Raw genomic sequence first — 20,026 nt, 5'->3', positions numbered from 1 at the left:
TATGGGCAATGAACCAGAGAGGTAGAGAGAGATTGAAAGAGACCACAGCACTGAAGCTTCCTTCAATGTGGTGAGGGGCTGGGCTTGAACCTGTGCCACAGATATAGCAAAGCAGCACAGTATTCAAGTGAGCTATATTGCCGCCCCTCTTTTGTACTTAAGTGAAAAAGTTTCTGGACTCAGCTCTTGTATTTACAAGGAGGAGGAGGAGAAGAGAAATTCCAACACTGAAAATTGACCCTTTCTAGAAAAAAGTAATATTGACCCATAGACAGATGACTAATTAGGGCAAGAAAACTAAGCTTCATATTAGTAGATGCACTTCTAATTAAACTGTGTTTATACTTTCTTATAACTTATTACAATTTCTAATAGCATCTGCTTTGATTAATTACATACCAGTCATCATAGTCTAAAATCCAGATGAAATGCTCAAGAGCTTTCTCTGTTGCCACAGCACTTCATAGCATATGGTATTACACATAGCAGTGCAGGCACCCTACCTGGTAGCAGCTGTTCTGGAGTAGGCATGGGCTTTTAGCCCCAGGAATCTGTCCTTAAGTCCCTTTTATTCCATGAGCCACATGTGTTTGTACTCATCCCTGGCTTGGAGGGTTCCCAAAGTGATCCTAGTCCTGTCTTGTGTTCTCAGGTGATACTTTTTGCTATTCCTTGTTAATCAGGGAGAACAAAACACAGCTGCTACTACTTCAAAACCACGCCTCTAGAGGTCAAGAAAAATATTTTTAATATTTTATTTTAATGATAAGGGAGAGAGCAGAGTACTGCTCAACTCTCTCTTGTGATAACACCAGGGATCGAACCTCAAGGCACCCTACTTCGTGAGCTACCTCTTCATATATTTGTTTACAAGGATGGTAGTGGGTATCTAGTCACTGCAATATTTAGTTCAGAGACTTTTCAAAGCACTATAGGAGTTTTATTTTAAAATGTCAATATTTTCACATACCAGGAGTATATCCTATGTAACTAAAATACACGCCCCCCCCCCCAAATTTTTTTCCTCCTAAAAATGAGCAACGGCTACCCAGATCTTCAAAGTTATAAGAAACTCAAGCAGTAGGGCCATGCAGGGGAGTATACCTAGAACAAGCACAAAACCAGCAGCAGTGGCTAACCTCCTAAGTTTTATGGGTCCTGAGAGCACCCATAAAGGGCACTTTTTTGTGATCATTTTTGTTTGCTTATTTTATTCAGCATTTTTCTAAAATTCCGTGCTCTCCAATACAGGTTGGTGTGAGTTGTTTGAGGTTAGTTCTTCTCTCTCAACAAGGCATTTTCTCCCGTCAACTTTCAGAGAGGGCAGTGACATAATCTGTACACACTTTCTCAGCTCCTGGCACCTAGACAGCTGCCTCCAGTTTTCTGATGCTTCAGGATACTCCTCACTCCCCAGCGAGGGCATACATTTGTGTTTCTTTCCTCAAAAATCAAGAATTAATTGCCATGGGCCAGAAAGCAGAGCAGGGTGTCTGTTTTCTTGTGTCTGTGACCCAGATTGGTGCCTGGCTCCCACTGTACTGGAGGAAGCTTCAGTCCCTTTGTCTCTGTCTCTTTCCATCTGAAAACATCAGTCCAATGTGGTGAAACTCCCAGCAGCGACAACCAAGAAAGAAAAAGAATTAAGTGAGATGAAATTTGTAAAGAGTCTGCCACCAAGTCTGGCCTGCAGACAAAACTGGACTCAAATACTTGTTAACCATGTGCTGAAATGCAGAGACAACAGACGCCTGTGCTTCTTAGCTTCTCCTAGGCAACCACAGAGTTTCCAAACCCGCAGGTCTCCTCTAGGTAACTCGCCAACTCAGGATGATGAAAAACGCCCTCCCCGGTCTTCCCTGCTGATCTGCACAGAGCTCCGGAGACCAGGCAGCTGGAGCTGAAGCTATGAGGTCATACTCGAGTCACATGACCGCTGCGCATCTGTCAACTGTGGTACAATTACTGAGACAGTCGGGGGCAGGGGCAATGACATTCTAACCAGTTCTCTCTTCCCCGCCCTCCTTCCCTCCCGGTGTGCCCCTATCACACCAAGGGACCATCTCTAAAGTCCAGGATCCTGATGGGCTTGGCTCCCAATATTTGAAAAGAAAAAAGGGGAGAGAATTAAAAGCAGAAGGGGGGAGGGGGGGGGGAAGCCTGTAGCTGCTATTTGAAAACCATGCTTAAACCTGGTTCTTTAACATCTCTTCTGGAAAAACATTTGGCATATTAAGGAGGGGTTTTCTTTTTAAGTTGTCCTACTCTTTAATCCATGAATTCCAGTTCTAGGATATTTGCCTATTAAAGTAGCCCCCCACCCCCCCAAAAAAGAAAGAAAGTAGCCCAAATAAGAAAAAAAAAGTTTGGACAGAAATCATTGCCTTATCGATAATTACAAAATATATGACAAACTGAACAAATTAGGGTGTAATAAGATAGTCTATTAATAAAGATAATTAAAATGGTGATTTCCAAGAATTGCTCAAAATGTGGAAAATAGGTGAAAAATGGCAATAGGATTATTTGCTGAGCAATTATTACATGCTAGATGTTCTTCTAAAAGCTTTATGTGGGTTGATTCTTACAATCTATGCATTTCAACCTTAGGAGAGAGAGAGAGAGAGATTATTATCCTTCTCAAATTTCTGCCTAGTAAATAGGGAGGATAGCTCAACCTACCTGTTGAAGCACAGAACTTCCAGGCCCAAGCCCAGAGGCTGTAGGTTCAATCCCCAGTATCACCTTATGTCAGAGTTGAGCAGAGCTCTGATATATCTCCCTCCATCTCTCTCTCTCTCTCTCTCTCTCTCTCTCTCTAAAAAAAAAAAAAAAAAAAAAAGAACTGGGAGTTGGGCGGTAGCGCAGTGGGTTAAGCACAGGTGGCTCAAAGCCCAAGGACCAGCATAAGGATCCCGGTTAGAACCCCTGGCTCCCCACCTGCAGGGGAGTCGCTTTACAGGCAGTGAAGCAGGTCTGCAGGTGTCTGTCTTTCTTTCCCCCCCCTCTATCTTCCCCTCCTCTCTCCATTTCTCTCTGTCCTATCTAACAACGACGACATCAACAACAACAACAACAACAATAACTACAACAATAAAACAAGGGCAAGAAAAGAGAAAATAAAAAAAAAAAAACTTTCCCTGGAGAAGAAACTTGCCTAAGTTTCACTAGTTGATCAGGTATAAAAGTTGAGGTTTAGCGCTTATGCATAGGAGTTAACTAAGTATCAGATCAAGGACTCAGAAAATCAGACTCTACATTGGAACTGCTTATCCCCATGCATTTAACTGCTAGCCACAATGCACCCAATAAGAAATCAGGAAGCAACACAGAGTAGTAGTGTATATACTCAGCTGTGCCTCTACACATAAAGAATACACAGAAAACTCATGGAAGGCCAAATGTCCCGTTTTCACTGTGTTCTTTCTCAATGGTAAATTGACAGTAACTTGCATTATATATATATAATACATATGTTATGTTATATATAAATATTATATAATATTATTATATATTATATTATATATAATTATATATAAAAAGAATATATATATTCTTGATGTTGAAATTGTTCTACAATATGTGTCTTAATTTAAGGAAGATCAATTTATTACATACAGATTGATTACACTACAAATGTCAATTACTGTTTGAGTAAATGAACTTTAAAACCTATGTTGGTATAATAATTCACACATGGTGAGTGAAAAATAAAGCTTACAAAGCATAAGTGGTGCCAGTATGTGAAAAATCAAGTTACGATATCTTGACATATAGTGCACAATCATTTGCAAATATCACTGTGAAATGAGAAAGAGAGAGAACATTTGGCAATATCAGGATGGTAACATTTTAAGTGGGGTTTTTTTGCCCCCAGGATCATTGCTGGGGCTTGGTGTTGGCATTATGAATCCATGGCTCCTGGCAGCCTTTTTTCTTTTTTCTATTTTTTATTCAATAGGACAGAGAGAAATTGAGAGAGGAGCAGTCTGCAGGTGTCTGTTTCGCTCCCTATCATCTCCTTCCCTGTAGATTTCTGGCTGTCTCTATAAATAAATAAATAAAGATAATAAATTAAAAAAGAAGTGCTTTACACAATTAAAAAATAAAAATATTTCTCAAAAAAAATGAGACTATATCTCCCATTGGATCTATCAAGGGACTGGGTGGTGGTGCACCTGGTTGAGCACACATGTTAAGATGTACAAGGTTCTGCTTTAGCCAGACTCACAAAACAAAAAAGGGAAAAGACCCAAATAAATCGGATACTAAATGAAAGAGGAGATATCACAACAGACACCGCAGAAATTCAACATATGCGAGGCTTCTATGAACAACTATACGCCACCAAGCTAGAGAACGTGGAAGAAATGGACAATTTCCTAGATACCTACCAACTTCCAAAATTAAGTAAAGAGGAAGTGGATAACATGAACAGGCCCATCACAGCTAATGAAATTGAAACACTTATCAAAAATCTCCCCAAAAATAAAAGTCCTGGACGAGATGGTTTTACAAATTAATTCTACAAAACCTTCAAAGAAGAACTAATACCTCTACTTTTAAAAGTCTTCCAGAAGATTGAAGACACTGAAGTATTCCTTGCCAGCTTCTATGAAGCCAACATCACTCTGATACCAAAAGCAGACAGGGACACAACCAAAAAAGAAAACTACAGACCAATATCTCTGATGAACATAGATGCTAAAAGAATGAACAAAATTCTAGCCAGCCGGATACAGCAGTATATTAAAAAGATTGTTCATCATGACCAAGTGGGGTTTATCCCAGGCATGCAAGGTTGGTTTAATATACGTAAATCAATCAATGTGATCCACCACATCAACAAAAGCAAGACCAAAAACCACATGGTCATATTAATTGATGCAGAGAAAGCCTTTGACAAAATACAACATCCCTTTATGATCAAAACACTACAAAAAATGGGAATAGATGGAAAATTCCTGAAGATAGTGGAGTCTATATATAGCAAACCTACAGCCAACATCATACTCAATAGTGAAAAACTGGAAGCATTTCCCCTTAGATCAGGTACTAGACAGGGCTGCCCACTATCACCATTACTATTCAACATAGTGTTGGAAGTTCTTGCCATAGCAATCAGGCAGGAGCAAGGAGTTAAAGGGATACAGATTGGAAGAGAAGATGTCAAACTCTCCATATTTGCAGATGACATGATAGTATACATAGAAAAACCTAAGGAATCCGCTTTTGGAAATCATCAGGAAATACAGTAAGGTGTCAGGCTACAAAATTAACATTCAAAAGTCAGTGGCATTCCTCTATGCAAACACTAAGTTAGAAGAAGTTGAAATCCAGAAATCAATTCCTTTTACTATAGCAACAAAAACAATAAAATAACTAGGAGTAAACCTAACCAAAGAAGTGAAAGACTTGTATACTGAAAATTATGAGTCACTACTCAAGGAAATTGAAAAAGACACAAAGAAGTGGAAAGATATTCCATGTTCATGGGTTGGTAGAATTAACATTATCAAAATGAATATACTACCCAGAGCCATCTACAAATTTAATGCTATCCCCATCAAGATCCCCAGCACATTTTTTAGGAGAATAGAACAAATACTACAAGTGTTTATCTGGGACCAGAAAAGACCTAGAATTGCCAAAACAATCTTAAGAAAAAAGAACAGAACCGGAGGCATAACACTCCCAGATCTCAAACTGTATTATAGGGCCATTGTCATCAAAACTGCTTGGTACTGGAACATGAATAGACACACTGACCAGTGGAATAGAATTGAGAGCCCAGAAGTGAGCCCCCACACCTATGGACATCTAATCTTTGACAAAGGGGCTCAGACTATTAAATGGGGAAAGCAGAGTCTCTTCAACAAATGGTGTTGGAAACAACGGGTTGAAACATGCAGAAGAATTAAACTGAACCACTATATTTCACCAAATAAAAAAGTAAATTTCAAATGGATCAAGGACCTGGATGTTAGACCAGAAACTATCAGATACTTAGAGGAAAATATTGGCAGAACTCTTTTCCGCATACATTTTAAAGACACCTTCAATAAAACGAATCCAATTACAAAGAAGACTAAGGCAAGTATAAACCTATGGGACTACATCAAATTAAAAAGCTTCTTCACAGCAAAAGAAACCACTACCCAAACCAAGAGACCCCTCACAGAATGGGAGAAGATCTTTACATGCCATACATCAGACAAGAGTTTAATAACCAACATATATAAAGAGCTTGACAAACTCAACAACAAGACAACAAATAACCCCATCCAAAAATGGGCGGAGGACATGGACAGAATATTCACCACAGGAGAGATCCAAAAGGCTGAGAAACACATGAAAAAATGCTCCAAGTCTCTGATTGTCAGAGAAATGCAAATAAAGACAACAGCAAGATACCACTTCACTCCTGTGAGAATGTCATACATCAGAAAAGGTAACAGCAGCAAATGCTGGAGAGGGTGTAGGGTCAAAGGAACCCTCCTACACTGCTGGTCACTTCATCCAACCTCTGTGGAGAGCAGTCTGGAGAACTCTCAGAAGGCTAGAAATGGACCTACCCTATGATCCTGCAATTCCTCTCCTGGGGATATATCCTAAGGAACCTAACATATCCATCCAAAAAGATCTGTGTACACATATGTTCTTAGCAGCACAATTTGTAATAGCCAAAACCTGGAAGCAACCCAGGTGTCCAACAATAGATGAGTGGCTGAGCAAGTTGTGGTATATATACACAATGGAATACTACTCAGCTGTCAAAAATGGTGACTTCACCATTTTCAGCCGATCTTGGATGGACCTTGAAAAAATCATGTTGAGTGAAATAAGTCAAAAACAGAAGGATGAATATGGGATGATCTCACTCTCAGGCAGAAGTTGAAAAACAAGATCAGAAAAGAAAACAGAAGTAGAACCTGAAATGGAATTGTCATACCACACCAAAGTAAAAGACTATGGGGTGGGTGGGTAGGGAGAATACAGGTCCAGGAAGGATTCAGAGCATCTAGTGGGGGTTGTATTGTTATATGGGAATCTGGGGAATGTTATGCATGTACAAACTATTGTACTTACTGTTGAATGTAAAACATTAATTCCCCAATTAAAAAAAAAAGATGTACAAGCTTCTGGATTCGAGCTTCTGGTCCCCACTTACAGCAGGAAAGCAAAGTGACAGACAGGGGAAACATGTATAAACCCCTGGCTGGTGTCTACAGATCTGGGGTTCTTTAATTGAAGAGTATAAAGAGGAGGGGTCACAATGTCCTGCACTGGAAGGAAAGGGCACTTTGGTAGTAGGTGAAGTGGATTAACACATACTCTGGGGAGATGTGAGGTTATATCCCTGAGACAACACTCTTGTAAATAGCCTTCCTTAATGAAATTTGTAGAAAGAGGGGCTAGCGTACACTTAGTGCTAAGCATAAGTACCCATACAGGTTCAAGCCTCTTTGCCTTCACAAATGGCAAAGTAGGTCTGTAGGTTTCTCATTCTCTCTCCCTGTCTATCTCCTGTCCTCTTAATTTCTCTCTATTCCTCTCTATTCTAGTGAATGAGAGAGAGAGAGAGAGAGAATGGCCATCAGGAATAGTGGATTAGTGCAGGCACTCAGCCCTAGCAATAAACCTAGAGGGGCAAAAAAGACTGTAGAGCTATAACTCCTTGTAAGGCACCTGTTTTGCCATGCAAATAGCCCAAGTTAGAACCCCAGTACCACATGGAAATGTCACAGCACAGGGGAAAGCTCTGATGCATGGTGTCTCTCTTTTCTCGATATCCTCGTGCTTGTTTCTCTCTCTCTCTCTCTCTCTCTCTCTCTCTCTCTCTCTCTGTGTGTGTGTGTATGTGTGTGTACATGTTGTCCTGATGTAGTGAAAGCATGCTGGTGTAATGCCAAAAACAAAAAAAACTTCAATTAAAAAAAATAGGCATTTGCCATTAGGAAAACTAAGGTGTTGATGTAAGGAAAAATGATGGGGAGCACAGACGCTTTGTTGCACTACATTTGCACACATGGGACATGAGGACTGGGGCACCAGCAGTATATTGCAATAGCACATGGAAAGTAGAAACCACACTGGGCACTTCCAGCTGGCCAACAGGAGGCTGGCCCAGGTGTGACATGTGTAAGGCTTAAGAGGTGAGGATTTTCACATGGACAAGTCTTTTCTTTTGGGAATCAGGTCCCAAAAGAAAAGACTCAGGCCCTCAGGTCCTACCCCCTGAGATGAACTAACTCTCTAACTTCACTTCTTTTTTTTTTTTCAATTTTTTTATTATCTTTATTTATTGATTGGATAGAGACAGTCAGAAATTGAGAGGGAAGGAAGGACTAGAGAGGGTGAGAGAGAGAGACACCTGCAGCACTGCTTCACCACTTGTGAAGCTTTCCCCCTGCAGGTGGGGACTGGGGCTCGAACCCAGGTCCTTGCGCATTGTAACATGTGTGCTCAAGCAGTTGCGCCACCACCCAGCCCCCACTGTAACTTCACTTCTATATAATTTCTACCTCACAACTTAATAAAGAAATTTTGGGAATTGAGAGAAGTCCTTCAACAAAGGGATAGGGAAGGTGAATGAGCTACTTGGAGTAAACCAGCAATGAATACAACCCTGGGATCAAAATTCAGACTTGCAATCTCCCACCCCAGAGCTGTGGCCTATAAAAGACCACATGACACTTCCCCGAGAAAACACACTATGATTACACTATGATTAAAATCCACTCTCTGAGAGCCAGTGTGGATCATCTCCAATATGAGAGATTGCTGAGCCAGAAAGCAGGAAGGTCAAGTATTGGACTTGCAAGCATGAGGTACTAAATTTGGTCCCCAGCTTTATTAGAGTGATGCTCTGGTTCTCTCTCTCTTAGTAAATAAAATCTTATCACCCTGAGATTCATATTCAAGTGAACATTTGACTCTCAAGGTCCCTTCAGGCTCTTAGCCTTCTGTTAGTAACCTCAACAATATGCATCCATTCAGGTTTATAGTCACCAGAATGAGTCAAATGTCATACTCTCTGGATTCATCTCCCAATGACAAAAGCATGTGCTAAATGCCATCATTCCAAGGGTGTGTGGGAAGTGTGGTGAGCTGGCCAAGCCTTTGTCAGGTCCATTTCTTGGAGTTTGGGATCTCTTTATGCTGCATCTGCAAAAAGTAGAACCGTTTGTTCTAATAAGAGGAGTGCTGTCCTGCAGGAATAAAGACCACTGGATGAGCTGTGAACTTGTGTAGGAAGGTGCAAGTGCCATGGGAAGCAGGGCTAATTGTGTTTGAGAACAGAGTACTGGCTGGGACATCTGTGGGGAACAGCTGGATGCCTTCTCAGGGCTGTCAGTAATAGGTGGGTTTCAGAGGAAACTGAACTAGAAGGTTTAGGAAAGAGTGGAGGGAAGGAAAACAAACAAAAAGACAAATAAGACAATTTCTCTTCCCATCTCCCAGCTCAGCAAACAGCAATTTTATTCCCAGAGGCTTGGGATGGGGTGGTGTGGGATGGGGTGTGTGTGTGTGTGTGCGCGCTCAGTGACAGAATGGAAGAGCCAGCAATATTTTCTGTCATGTTGGTGTGGTCTTCCTGCGTCTATTCTCTGCACTGTGTGGCTCTCCAGGCAGCCCTGGAGTGGGACCAAAGCTACCTGCTCCCTCTTCCAAGTGATTTCTGTCAACAGGACCTCTGGGGAGGAGGCTTCAGTGACAGGCAGGGCCTCACTTGGGTGTTCAGATCTCCCAGCACTTCCCTATGGAGGGAGTCTATAACAGCAGCCTCACCAAAGCCTCTGTCTGCCTCAGCTGCAAACAGCTTCCCTTGCACCTCCAGGAAGTGTTAATGAGGAGAGCCTGCCTGCTTGTGGTTGTAACAGTTTGCTTCTTTTCACTCTCTCTGGGGACTGAGGAGCTGACACCAGGAACTTGCCTTGTAAAGGATAGGGCAGTCAAAGCTACTAGAGCACATGGGGTTCATGCTTAGGTTCCTAGGGGCCCCCTCTTCCACCACCACCCTACCACTAGCTGGAAGTACCAGGGACCACACCAGGGGAGCACTATCTTTGGTGAAGGGGTATTATGGTGTCTCTCCTCTCTGTTCCTCCCTCTCTAAATTAGAAGAGAAGAAACTGGCACAGAAAGAACACTATGGTATCATGCATTTAAAAAAAGAGAAAAAGTAGCACAAACCTTTCTAAAGAAAGTACCCCTATGAGAGAGCAGCTGTCAGAAATAGGATAGAAACAAGCAGCCCAACTCAGATCAAAGCAAGGTGGAGGGCCATAGCTTAGGTATAGTTAAGGCTTGTCTCTCCGTCTTAAGGAAGACCCAGCACTTCTAAAGCCCATACCTGTGCACTCCAAAACAAAGAGCCTCTGTCTATTTTCCAGGGAGGAAGAGGTACAGGGCTACTAAGCTCTAGACTGAGGAGGTGGGAGTGGTGGGATGGTGGGGAGGTGGAAGTCCTCTACTGCATTCAGGCTTAGCCCATCAGCAGCCCCCCCCCCCCCCAACAGTAGAGAAGAAATTTTCTTGTCCAGAATAATCACTGGATACAATAATGACACCCTTCTTCCAATCTCCATCTGCATCCTTGTCTCTTCCTATGGGATAATCTGTTTGGCAGCAAGCAGAAGACAGATTCTAGAGGCTTCTCTCTAAAAACCAGAACCAGGTAAGGAAACAATAATGTAGCAACCATAACTGCTTGTTGAGAACATACAGACCCAATGCCAACACTAGAACAAGATGGCAGGAAAAATGCAAAGAGTAAAGACAAAACCCCTGTCCCTCTGAAGTTGCATTTGTAAATGGCTGGGAGAAAAAGCAGCTAACAGTTAACAAAAGTGGGCAGAATGGGAGGGCGGGGCATGAGTTAGTCAGTCACCTCTTTCTGAGGGAGGGAAATGGATAGAACTCAGAGGCTGAAAAGCTGAGGAGAGAAAGAGACAGTATGTTATCTGGCAGCTCTCAGAGAGAGAAAAGTTTGGAAAACAGACAACTAAATGGGCTGTCAATTTTTGGAGGGGTTAATTAATGCTAGAGGCACAATAATGAATTGAGGCTGGGTCAGAAGGCCAGGGCTCACATAGGCCAAGGGGTTCTGACACTCTTAGGTGACTGCAGGAGATGGGATCTGATCACCCTAAAAGGGGGCACTCTGTTAGTTAGGAAGAGAATGCTTGCTGGGCCTGGAATGATAACTGGGAGGGAGCGAGTGAGTAAAGGCAGAGGGCAGGGAGTTGGTTATAAGAAAACACTGTAAAATGATGTAAAACTGAGATGAAAAGCCTAAAGTACTGAACAAGTAAAAGGAAGTGTCAGAATGGAGGGAGAGGAAGTGGGAGTGGACAGGAAGTGGGTGTCTGACTCTAGTCTCTCTTCTACTATATATCAATGAATTTGACCTGTCTCACAGAATAGCTGGTAAATTATTTATCATCTCTCACTTGGGCTAAAATATAGCTCCTGCCTCATCTCTCTCCCCCTCCTATATGTCTTCTACATGCAGTGACACTAGATTCGACTTTTAAAATTAAAAGTCCTGCTCTCATGCTCTCACTCTTATTTAATTATGTTCTGCCCCTCTTTCCAGCCTCATGTGTGTCACTTCCCCTCACCCCTCAAATTTCATCACACTAAACTACAATTCCTCTAACTCAACTTGCTCTTTCACACCTTCCCCACCCCCTTTGCTTAAGTATCTTAAGTGCCTTCTGGACCCTCCCTTCCTGTGACTATGCCTTCACACTACTTGGTATACCACTAAGCTGGCACTTGCGTGCTGTATCGTTACCACAATCACTATCTGTCCATGTGTCTATGACTAGGAAAAGCACAGGACAGATTGTATTCTGTACAGTCCAGCATCTATCATAGGGCCTAACTCATTGTTGGCATTCAGAAAAAAATGTTCATTGAAAACTGAATTCACAAGCTCAGAAGGACTCACATAGATAGCACCCCTTCGGGTGTCTGACAAAGACCCCTTTTCTCTGAGCAGTGCCCCCTGACACTAGCTGGACCAGAGGTTGACATCTGGTCTGAGCTAAGTCAAATGGATATAGCTCCAAGAGCAGCAAGTCTGCTTCTGGAACTTCAACTTGTAAAATCTGGAGTGTATGCTTTATAGAGCGAACCTACTCTACAATTTGAACTGGGCAGAGGAGAAAGTCGATTCTGAAAGAAAGAAAATGAAGTAGCCAGAAAAGAGTGCTTCAGGTGACTTTTCTCCCCCGCCCCAACCAACAACAACAACAACAAAAAACTGATTTCAGTTCTAAGTTTCTGAAGGTAACCCTGATTACCTAATAACCCGACACCTACTTTGTCTTGAGCTATTGGAGGTTTCTGTTCCTGACAAACCCTGATCACACAAGTGAACTTTTGTCCTTGACAGAATTTCATGGGGTTTCTTTTCTCCAAAAACCTTTTGAATTTTAAATCATCAGTCACATTCAGACATAGGCTAGACTTTAAATCACCATACACATGCAGAACTTGCTCATAAGTGCAAAATGGAAACAAAAATGTAGGATCCTTTGTTTGAAATGTAGTACAGTTAAAAGGTGTTGAAGTATAAAGCTATCTTTCTTTCTCCTACAAATTTCTCTTTTGTCTTATCATGGTGTTTATTTGCTATTTCATACTAGGTAAATAGAAATTTAAAAGGTAAATAATTTCAAGCGTGATTTTTACCATTCATCTATGTTGTGCAATGCCTGTATGGAGAATCATCAAAACTCACAACCTATATTTCTTGGCTACTCCCAGAAAATGCTTCCCATTGACTACAAGATGAATTCAAGTCACTGAGGAACTGAGGTATATGGCAGAGGGCTCTATTAGGCACAGCAAAATTTCACAGGGCAAGTGAAGATCCTCATAATCTCCTGAAACTCTTGCCCCGAGACACAGACTCAGCAAGCTTGACAACTGCTATGTCTCCTCCCACCTGCCCAGCCACAGATCTAGGTTCTGTATAGGGTCAGGAAAGGCAAGCTAGAGATTTCCTATAGTAGCAGGCTGGATAACCCAACCCACAGAAGATAGACAACCTCAAGGTCTTTAAGTCAATGCACTTAGATGTGTTAGGTAATTGGTGGGTAAAAGGTTCAGCCTCATTGAATCACCTACTGAATATACTACAGAGATACCATCCTGCAGCATGTATGACCACCTACATGCCCAATCCTATGGCCACTGAGTATGCATGCCCTAACTGACCATCTTGCATGTATACCAGAATGTCACAAGGAGCAGAAGACAGTAATGTTAAGTAAGGGGGGGGGGGGCAGGGAAGCTGGATCTAAGGGCACCAGGGAGCTGGGAAGTGAGTGATCAAGAGCCTAGCACAGGAAGGAGAGTAGGTTTGCAGAACTGGTATCATGCATGAGCCAAGACCCAAGTTCCTGATCCATGCTCAAAAGTCCCACTGGGTGTCAAAACCACATTCAAAGATAAAATTAAGAAATTCAAGGAAGTGCTTACAGAACATTAAACCTCAAGGGCGATGATCTTCTGAGCCTGAGCACTACTCATAGTCCCAGGTAGCAGGCTTTGTGCACACGAGAAGATCTCTAAACCTCATTAAGTAACACTAGTACAGGAAGCTGAAACAAAAGAAGGACACACACTTTGCATACATATTAAAGGCTTACACCCATAGGTTTAGAATGCCTTTTTTTTCTTTGTATATATTAACACCATTCTTGCCACCAAATGTCTATGTCCCTACCCTCACCCCCCTACAGTGGAGCTGAAAATCTACCCTCCTCCACCCCAGAGTTTTTTACTTCGCTGCAATACTCCAAACCCAGTCAAATTCTGCTTTGCGTTTCCTTTTCTAAACATTAAGCCAAGCTTTATTATAAATTACAATGACTTTAGCTACTCAAAGAGTATTTCATGACAGAAGGCAAAATAACATCAGAGCAAGAAACATTATTAGTTTCCTTTGCCTAAATAGCTTATGGTTGATGACCTAGCAGTTCAGTAAGAGTTTCTCTTCCTGGTGTCTTACATAAAAAACTTCCTATTGGCATTGGCACCAAACAAGGCCTTTCGTATGTCTGGCATCTTTTGCTGGGCTAAGAGATTTAGTCGACTTTCCAGGGTATTGCAAACCTTTATTTTCTGATCACCACTGTAGATGTCCACACCCCCAGCTGCACTCGTAATCAAGTGCACCTCTTGCTCAACTTGGACTTGTACCTCTTTTTGGGAAATTGCCACGTATTCAGGGATGGCTGTTTGTACTGCAGCCTTTACCAGGAGAATGTCCTGTGGTCTGCAGCGCACAATCACCACAGGTTCCAGCAATCGGAGCAGACCCTGGAGCACTAGTTTATTCAACAGGCTCTGGTAGAACTCTGGATCTTCCACAATCCTGCTGAGTCTCATCTTGGCCTCATTCAGCAACTCTGTGATGAGGTCATCTCGGGCTCTCAGGACTTTCAGCCTTGCCTGGTTCCTCATGGTAGACATCTGGATTTTCTTCTGCTGCTCTATCTGCTTTTCTTTCTTCTCATAATACTCCATAATCTTCAGTCGTTGGGTTTGTACAAGGCGTCCTTTCTCAATGTTGAACTCTTCCTCAGCCTTAGCATCTATTTCTTCTGCCTTCTCATTGGCTTCCTGCTCAATAAAAGCCATCATGTGCTTAATCTGCTTCTGTACATCAACATCACTTAGGGCCATGGCTGCTCCTAAAAAGGGAGTTAGAGGGAGAACTGGTAGATCCAGGGCAGGTTCAGGAATGTCTCTGGAATTCTAAGGAGTGTGTAAGGGGAGGAAGGAGAGAATCAGAGTTCAAGGGGAAGATAAGGGAGATGATTTAACCATTGCTGACTTCATTCGTGAGGTCTGGAGAAGGACAGTAATCTGTCCACAATCATATCCTAGAAGAACAAAGGCTTTATGGGTTCCTTGTATTTCACCCTTATTATACTTGCCATCTTTTTATCATCAAATAATAAATAGACAAATGGGAGAGACTTAGTCTAAAATTTTTTTCTAGTCATTGATGTCTCAAGACTCAGATAGTAAGCTGATAGAATAGAAATGCCAAATTAACATACAAATGGGAAGGACAAGAACATTTTAGGTTGGAGAGGGCTAAAAAGAGTTGTAAGAAATGTGTTATCAGGATGGATAGACAGATCACCAGGTAGGGGCATGTGCTTTGCAGTGTGCATGACTCAAATTTGAGCCCTGGCACCACATGGAAAGTGATACTGGTGCTGGAGGAAGTTCCAGGGTTGTGCTATCTCTTCTGTTCGTTTGTTTTCTATTTGAATGAAAAAGTGGCCTGGAGCAGTGAAATCACAAATGTGCAAGTTCCCAGCTCAAGAGAGAGAGAGAGAGAGAAAAAGAGAGACTCGCAGTCAGTCAGATAGGTTTTAATACAGAAGGAGTGACCAGAAACAAGAGTTTCAAGAGATCTCAAATACAAATAAGAGAAACACTGGTAAGTAAATCGTGTCATCTTGAAAAGGAGAAACTGAAGGTAGTCTTTTTCATAGAAGTAATTCTTAAATTACTTCTATAAATTACATGTACATTTGAATCACCTGAGGGAGAATTCAGAAATACAGGTTTCTGGGCTCCTTTCCTAATTACTGAATCAGAATCTCTGTCATTAAGTCTGGCAATCCATTTTCTTTTTCTTTTTACTTTTTGCTTCCACAATTCACTGCTCCCAGCATGCATTCTCTCTCTCTCTCTCTCTCTCTCTCTCTCCCTCCCTTTCTCCCTCCTTCCCTCTCCTAGAGAAAGAGACAGAGAGAGGGAGAAATAGCATAGCACAGCTCTCAAAGCACCTTTGGTGCAGTTGCTCCCAAGTGGTGACTGGGGGCTCAAACCCAGTTCTTCAGGCATGGTAAAGTGTACTTAATCGGGTGAGCTATTTCCTGGACCCCAAAGAATCAAACACCCCCATCCAAAAAGATCACCCATATATCACAGCAGCACAATTTGTAATAGCCAAAACCTTAAAGAAGATGAGTGGCTGAGAAAGTTAGAGAGAGAGAGAGAGAGAATTATGGAATACTACCATCTTGGATAGAGCTTGAAGGAATCATGAGTGAGATAAGGCCGAAAGAGAAGGATGAATATGGGATGATGTCACTCATGGACAGAAGTTGAGAAATAAGAACAGAAAGCAGAAACACAAAGTAGAGCTTGGACTGGGTTTGATGTATTGCACCAAAGTAAGGACACTTGGGGGTGGGTGTGCAAGGGGCTTCTAGGTCCTGGTGCATGACAGTGAAGGAGAACTTAGGTTGGAGGTAAGAGTGTTTTGCAGAAAACTGAGAAATTTTACACATGTACCAACAACTGTGTTTACTGTAAACCACTGGCCTCCCCCCCCCCCCCCCGGGGAAAAAATAGCCTCCCAAGGCTAAACAAGCTGAGGTAAACAATGCATGAATAAAATAAGGCTAGCAATAGTGAGAGAAAACTCGTGAGAACCAAACAGAAATTTTGCAAGAAAACAAAACCAAAAAGTTTTAAAGGATCAAGTTGCAGACTTGATTATGCAGAAGAACGAATCAGCAAATACAAAAGCAGGTCATTTGAAATTATTTGGTCAAGAAGAACTTTTAAAAAAAAGTGTAGGGGGTCGGGCGGTGGCGCAGTGGGTTAAGTGCGTGTGGTGCAAAGCGCAAGGACCGGTGTAAGGATCCCGGTTAGAGCCCCCGGCTCCCCACCTGCAGGGGAGTCGCTTTACAGGCAGTGAAGCAGGTCTGCAGGTGTCTATCTTTCTCTCCCCCTCTCTGTCTTCCCCTCCTCTCTCCATTTCTCTCTGTTCTATCCAACAATGAACGACATCAACAATGGCAATAATAATAACCACAACGAGGCTACAACAACAAGGGCAACAAAAGGGGGGAAAATGGCCTCCAACAGCGGTGGATTCGTGGTGCAGGCACCGAGTCCAGCAATAACCCTGGAGGAAAAAAAAAGTGTGGAGAAAGCTTATGGGAGTCTCAAAAGACAGAAGGGAAGAAAAGAACAAAAACAAAACAAAACCATAGTGGCCTCCTAGAGGAAAACATGGGTGAAAGTTTTTATGATATGAATCTTCCAATGATTTCTTGACTAAAATACCAAAAGCAAAATAAAGGTACTACTCAAAATATGAGCAGCAAAGAAAATAATCAGTATAGTGATAAGACAACTTATGGAATGGGAGAAAATATTGCAAACCTTATATCTGATAAGGGGCTAGTATCTGAAACATGAAAAAAAAAACCTAAAACTAATTGCAAAAAGTACACAGGGAAGAACAAATGACTAAATGGACTTGTTTTTCTTCAAAGAAGAAGACATCAATGGCTATAAGGCATGAGAACATCTCTAATTACCATGGGAACTGCAAATCAAAATCAAAATGAGGTACCATCTTATACCTGTTAGGGTAGGCTAGTATCTTTTTAAAAGCAGAAAATAGTAAGTATTGGTTAGGATGTGGAGAAATTAGACCCCTTGTGCACTATTGTAAAATGGCATACATAGCAGCTAAGAAAACAATATGGAAGTTCATGAGAATTTTAAAATAACATAACCATGTGATCCAACAATAATGCTTCTGCATATCTATCCAAAAAACTGAAAGCAGGATTTTTAACAAAGAATTTGTATTCATATATTTGCTGCAACATTATTCATAATCACCAAAAGCAGAAACAACCTAAGTGCTTATTGACAGTTGAGTGGGTAAGGAAAATCTGAAGACACAGAATAGAATGTGAATTTGTCTCTAAAAAGGAACTATAGTCAGATGTCACGTCATCTATAAGCCTTGAGAACATTGTGCTCAGTGAAGTAAACTAGTCATGCACAAACTTCATGATTCCACTAAATAAGGTGTCACAAACATAGAGACATAATTAGAATGGTGGTTGCAGGGTGAAGGGCAGTTGAGGAGTTGCTATTCAGTAAGTATAGAGTTTTAGCAATTCAAGATGAAAAAGTTTTGAGCCCTGCATGTACTTAACAATACTTTATCATATACTTAATTTTTTAAGAGGGCTGATTTCATGTTTAACATGTAGAAGAAAAAAAAAAAAGAACAAAAGGATAGAAACCGTCCCACAAAGATGCACTACTTATCAGGACCAGTGAAAAAGCAACCCAGTGTTTACAACCAAGACCAAGGCTTTGGGTTCAACTTTACCCACTATGATTACACATTTCAAATGGCTTAAGGTATACTATCTTGGGGATATGTGGGACTATACCTCTGTGATAACAACTGTCTTGTAAATCAGCATTTCCTTAATAAAGTAATTGTTTGGAAAAAATAAAAAGGATTAATCCACTCAAATCCCATGTTTCTAGAATGTAATTTAAAGAAACTGCACCTTGATAAAGAAATCAGAACATTCTCTTCTTCTAAATAAGACAAGTCAATTTAAATGGTTAAGGAAGGAAAAGGAAAGAGAGAGAGAGAGGAAGGAAAAGAAAAAAGAAAAGGCTCTCTGTGTCACTCTACTGGTCACACCAGCTTTGGTGGCACTGTCAGTGAAAGCAGAGAGAGTAGGCAATCCAGACAGCCCCAGGCTATGTGTGTAGAGGGGAAATGTACCAGACAAACTCACCAGTCCCCTGCCAAGGGGCGGCCTCTCCTCTGGCGCCAGGAGTCTGCACACAGAATACGGAACTTGGAAGACACGCTGGAACCTGGCATTGTTGTGTCCTTTCTGCAGAGAACCCTCACAGTCTGAACAGGCATTTTGTACCCAAAGAGGCAGACTGTGACTGAGAAGGCTGGCCAGGTCTGCCAAGGGGAGGCCAAGAGGGATTTCCTTGGCACGCAGGCCATGGCCTAGGGGCTCCCTTTTTGTGCTCTGTATCTCTATTAAGTTGGCACATTGTGGGCTTCAACTGGGGAGCGGGGCAGGGGGTGAACTCACCTCTTCCAAGCTCTCAGAAACAGATATGTGTGTGAACCCGGACAGCTAGTTTATTAATTTACTGATAAAATATGCAGCTGTCATGTTGGCAGATCACAGCCTTCTTTCCCTGTATGTGAGTTTCACGGGAAGCCAAATCCAAAGAGTGTTTAATGGGAAACTAGAGCAAGCAAAATTTGCCAGATGGTCTTTAAGAGGGTCACACCTGCCACAGGGCCTGGAGTGCCTCAGGGAGGACTTCCTCTCCATGCATAGACAGGGCTTAAAGGGGGGCATCACAGATTTCCATGGTGATCACAAGCCAGACTGCCAGAATTCAGAGGCTAGTTCTGACCTTAACATTTGTATGACTTTCGCAAAGTGGTTCACCCCTCAAAACCTCAGTCTCCTCATCCATATAATGGAAATGATAATTGAATGAAAGACAGGAATGTTAGCAGAATGTAAGGCCAGCTTGTTGCTACTTCTCACTGCCATCATCCTCTCTGCTTTAGGCCTCATCTCAGTCACACATTTTGTATACATGAATCACAGTACCCATGATTGATTTTTTCAAATTGTATTTATTTATTTATTTATTTATTTATTTATGAGGAGAAAGAGAGAGAGAGCCAGCCATGACTCTAACATGTGATGAACATGAGACCCCATGCTCCCAGCTTCCACACTCTACCTGTTGTTGTATCACCTCCATGGCTGCTGATTGATTTGCTTTCTACACTTTTTAAAAAATTTATTTATTCACTTTTGTTGCCCTTGTTGTTTTATTGTTGTCATCGTTGTTGGATAGGACAGAGAGAAATGGAGAGAGATGGGAAAGACAGAGAGGGGGAGAGAAAGACAGACACCTGCAGACCTGCTTCACTGCCTGTGAAGCGACTCCCCTACAGGTGGAGAGCCGGGGACTCGAACTGGGATCCTTACGCCGGTTCTTGTGCTTTGCGCCACCTGTGCTTAACCCACTGCACTACCGCCCAACTCCTGCTTTCTACACTTTCAAGTAAGTGGAAACATAGCCTGGCCTTTCCTTTTTATATTAAACTTAGTAGCTCTGCCTGAACTCAATACTTCTTGGTGCCTTCCCCCTCAATTTCAGGTAG

The 20,026-nt window shown here is 42.0% G+C and overlaps 1 protein-coding gene across 1 annotated transcript; it reads right to left on the bottom strand.

Annotated features, from left to right (window-relative positions):
* Positions 1-13,849: 13,849 nt before the first annotated feature.
* On the bottom strand, positions 13,850-18,756 carry ATP6V1E2 (ATPase H+ transporting V1 subunit E2). The gene is made up of 2 exons (XM_007523337.2): positions 18,612-18,756; positions 13,850-14,714 (listed from the first exon to the last, which is right to left on the bottom strand). Exon 2 carries the CDS (start codon positions 14,704-14,706, stop codon positions 14,026-14,028), a length of 681 nt encoding a protein of 226 aa, XP_007523399.1. The 5' UTR covers positions 14,707-14,714; positions 18,612-18,756; the 3' UTR covers positions 13,850-14,025.
* Positions 18,757-20,026: the final 1,270 nt, after the last annotated feature.

Source organism: Erinaceus europaeus, chromosome 3 (assembly GCF_950295315.1).
Source record: "Erinaceus europaeus chromosome 3, mEriEur2.1, whole genome shotgun sequence".
Classification (NCBI taxonomy): domain Eukaryota; kingdom Metazoa; phylum Chordata; class Mammalia; order Eulipotyphla; family Erinaceidae; genus Erinaceus; species Erinaceus europaeus.
This window is presented reverse-complemented; position numbering and strand designations above follow the sequence as displayed.

Bases quoted from the DNA above. Each gene is read 5' to 3' on its own strand.
- ATP6V1E2 (XM_007523337.2), bottom strand. From the start codon at position 14,706: ATGGCCCTAAGTGATGTTGATGTACAGAAGCAGATTAAGCACATGATG.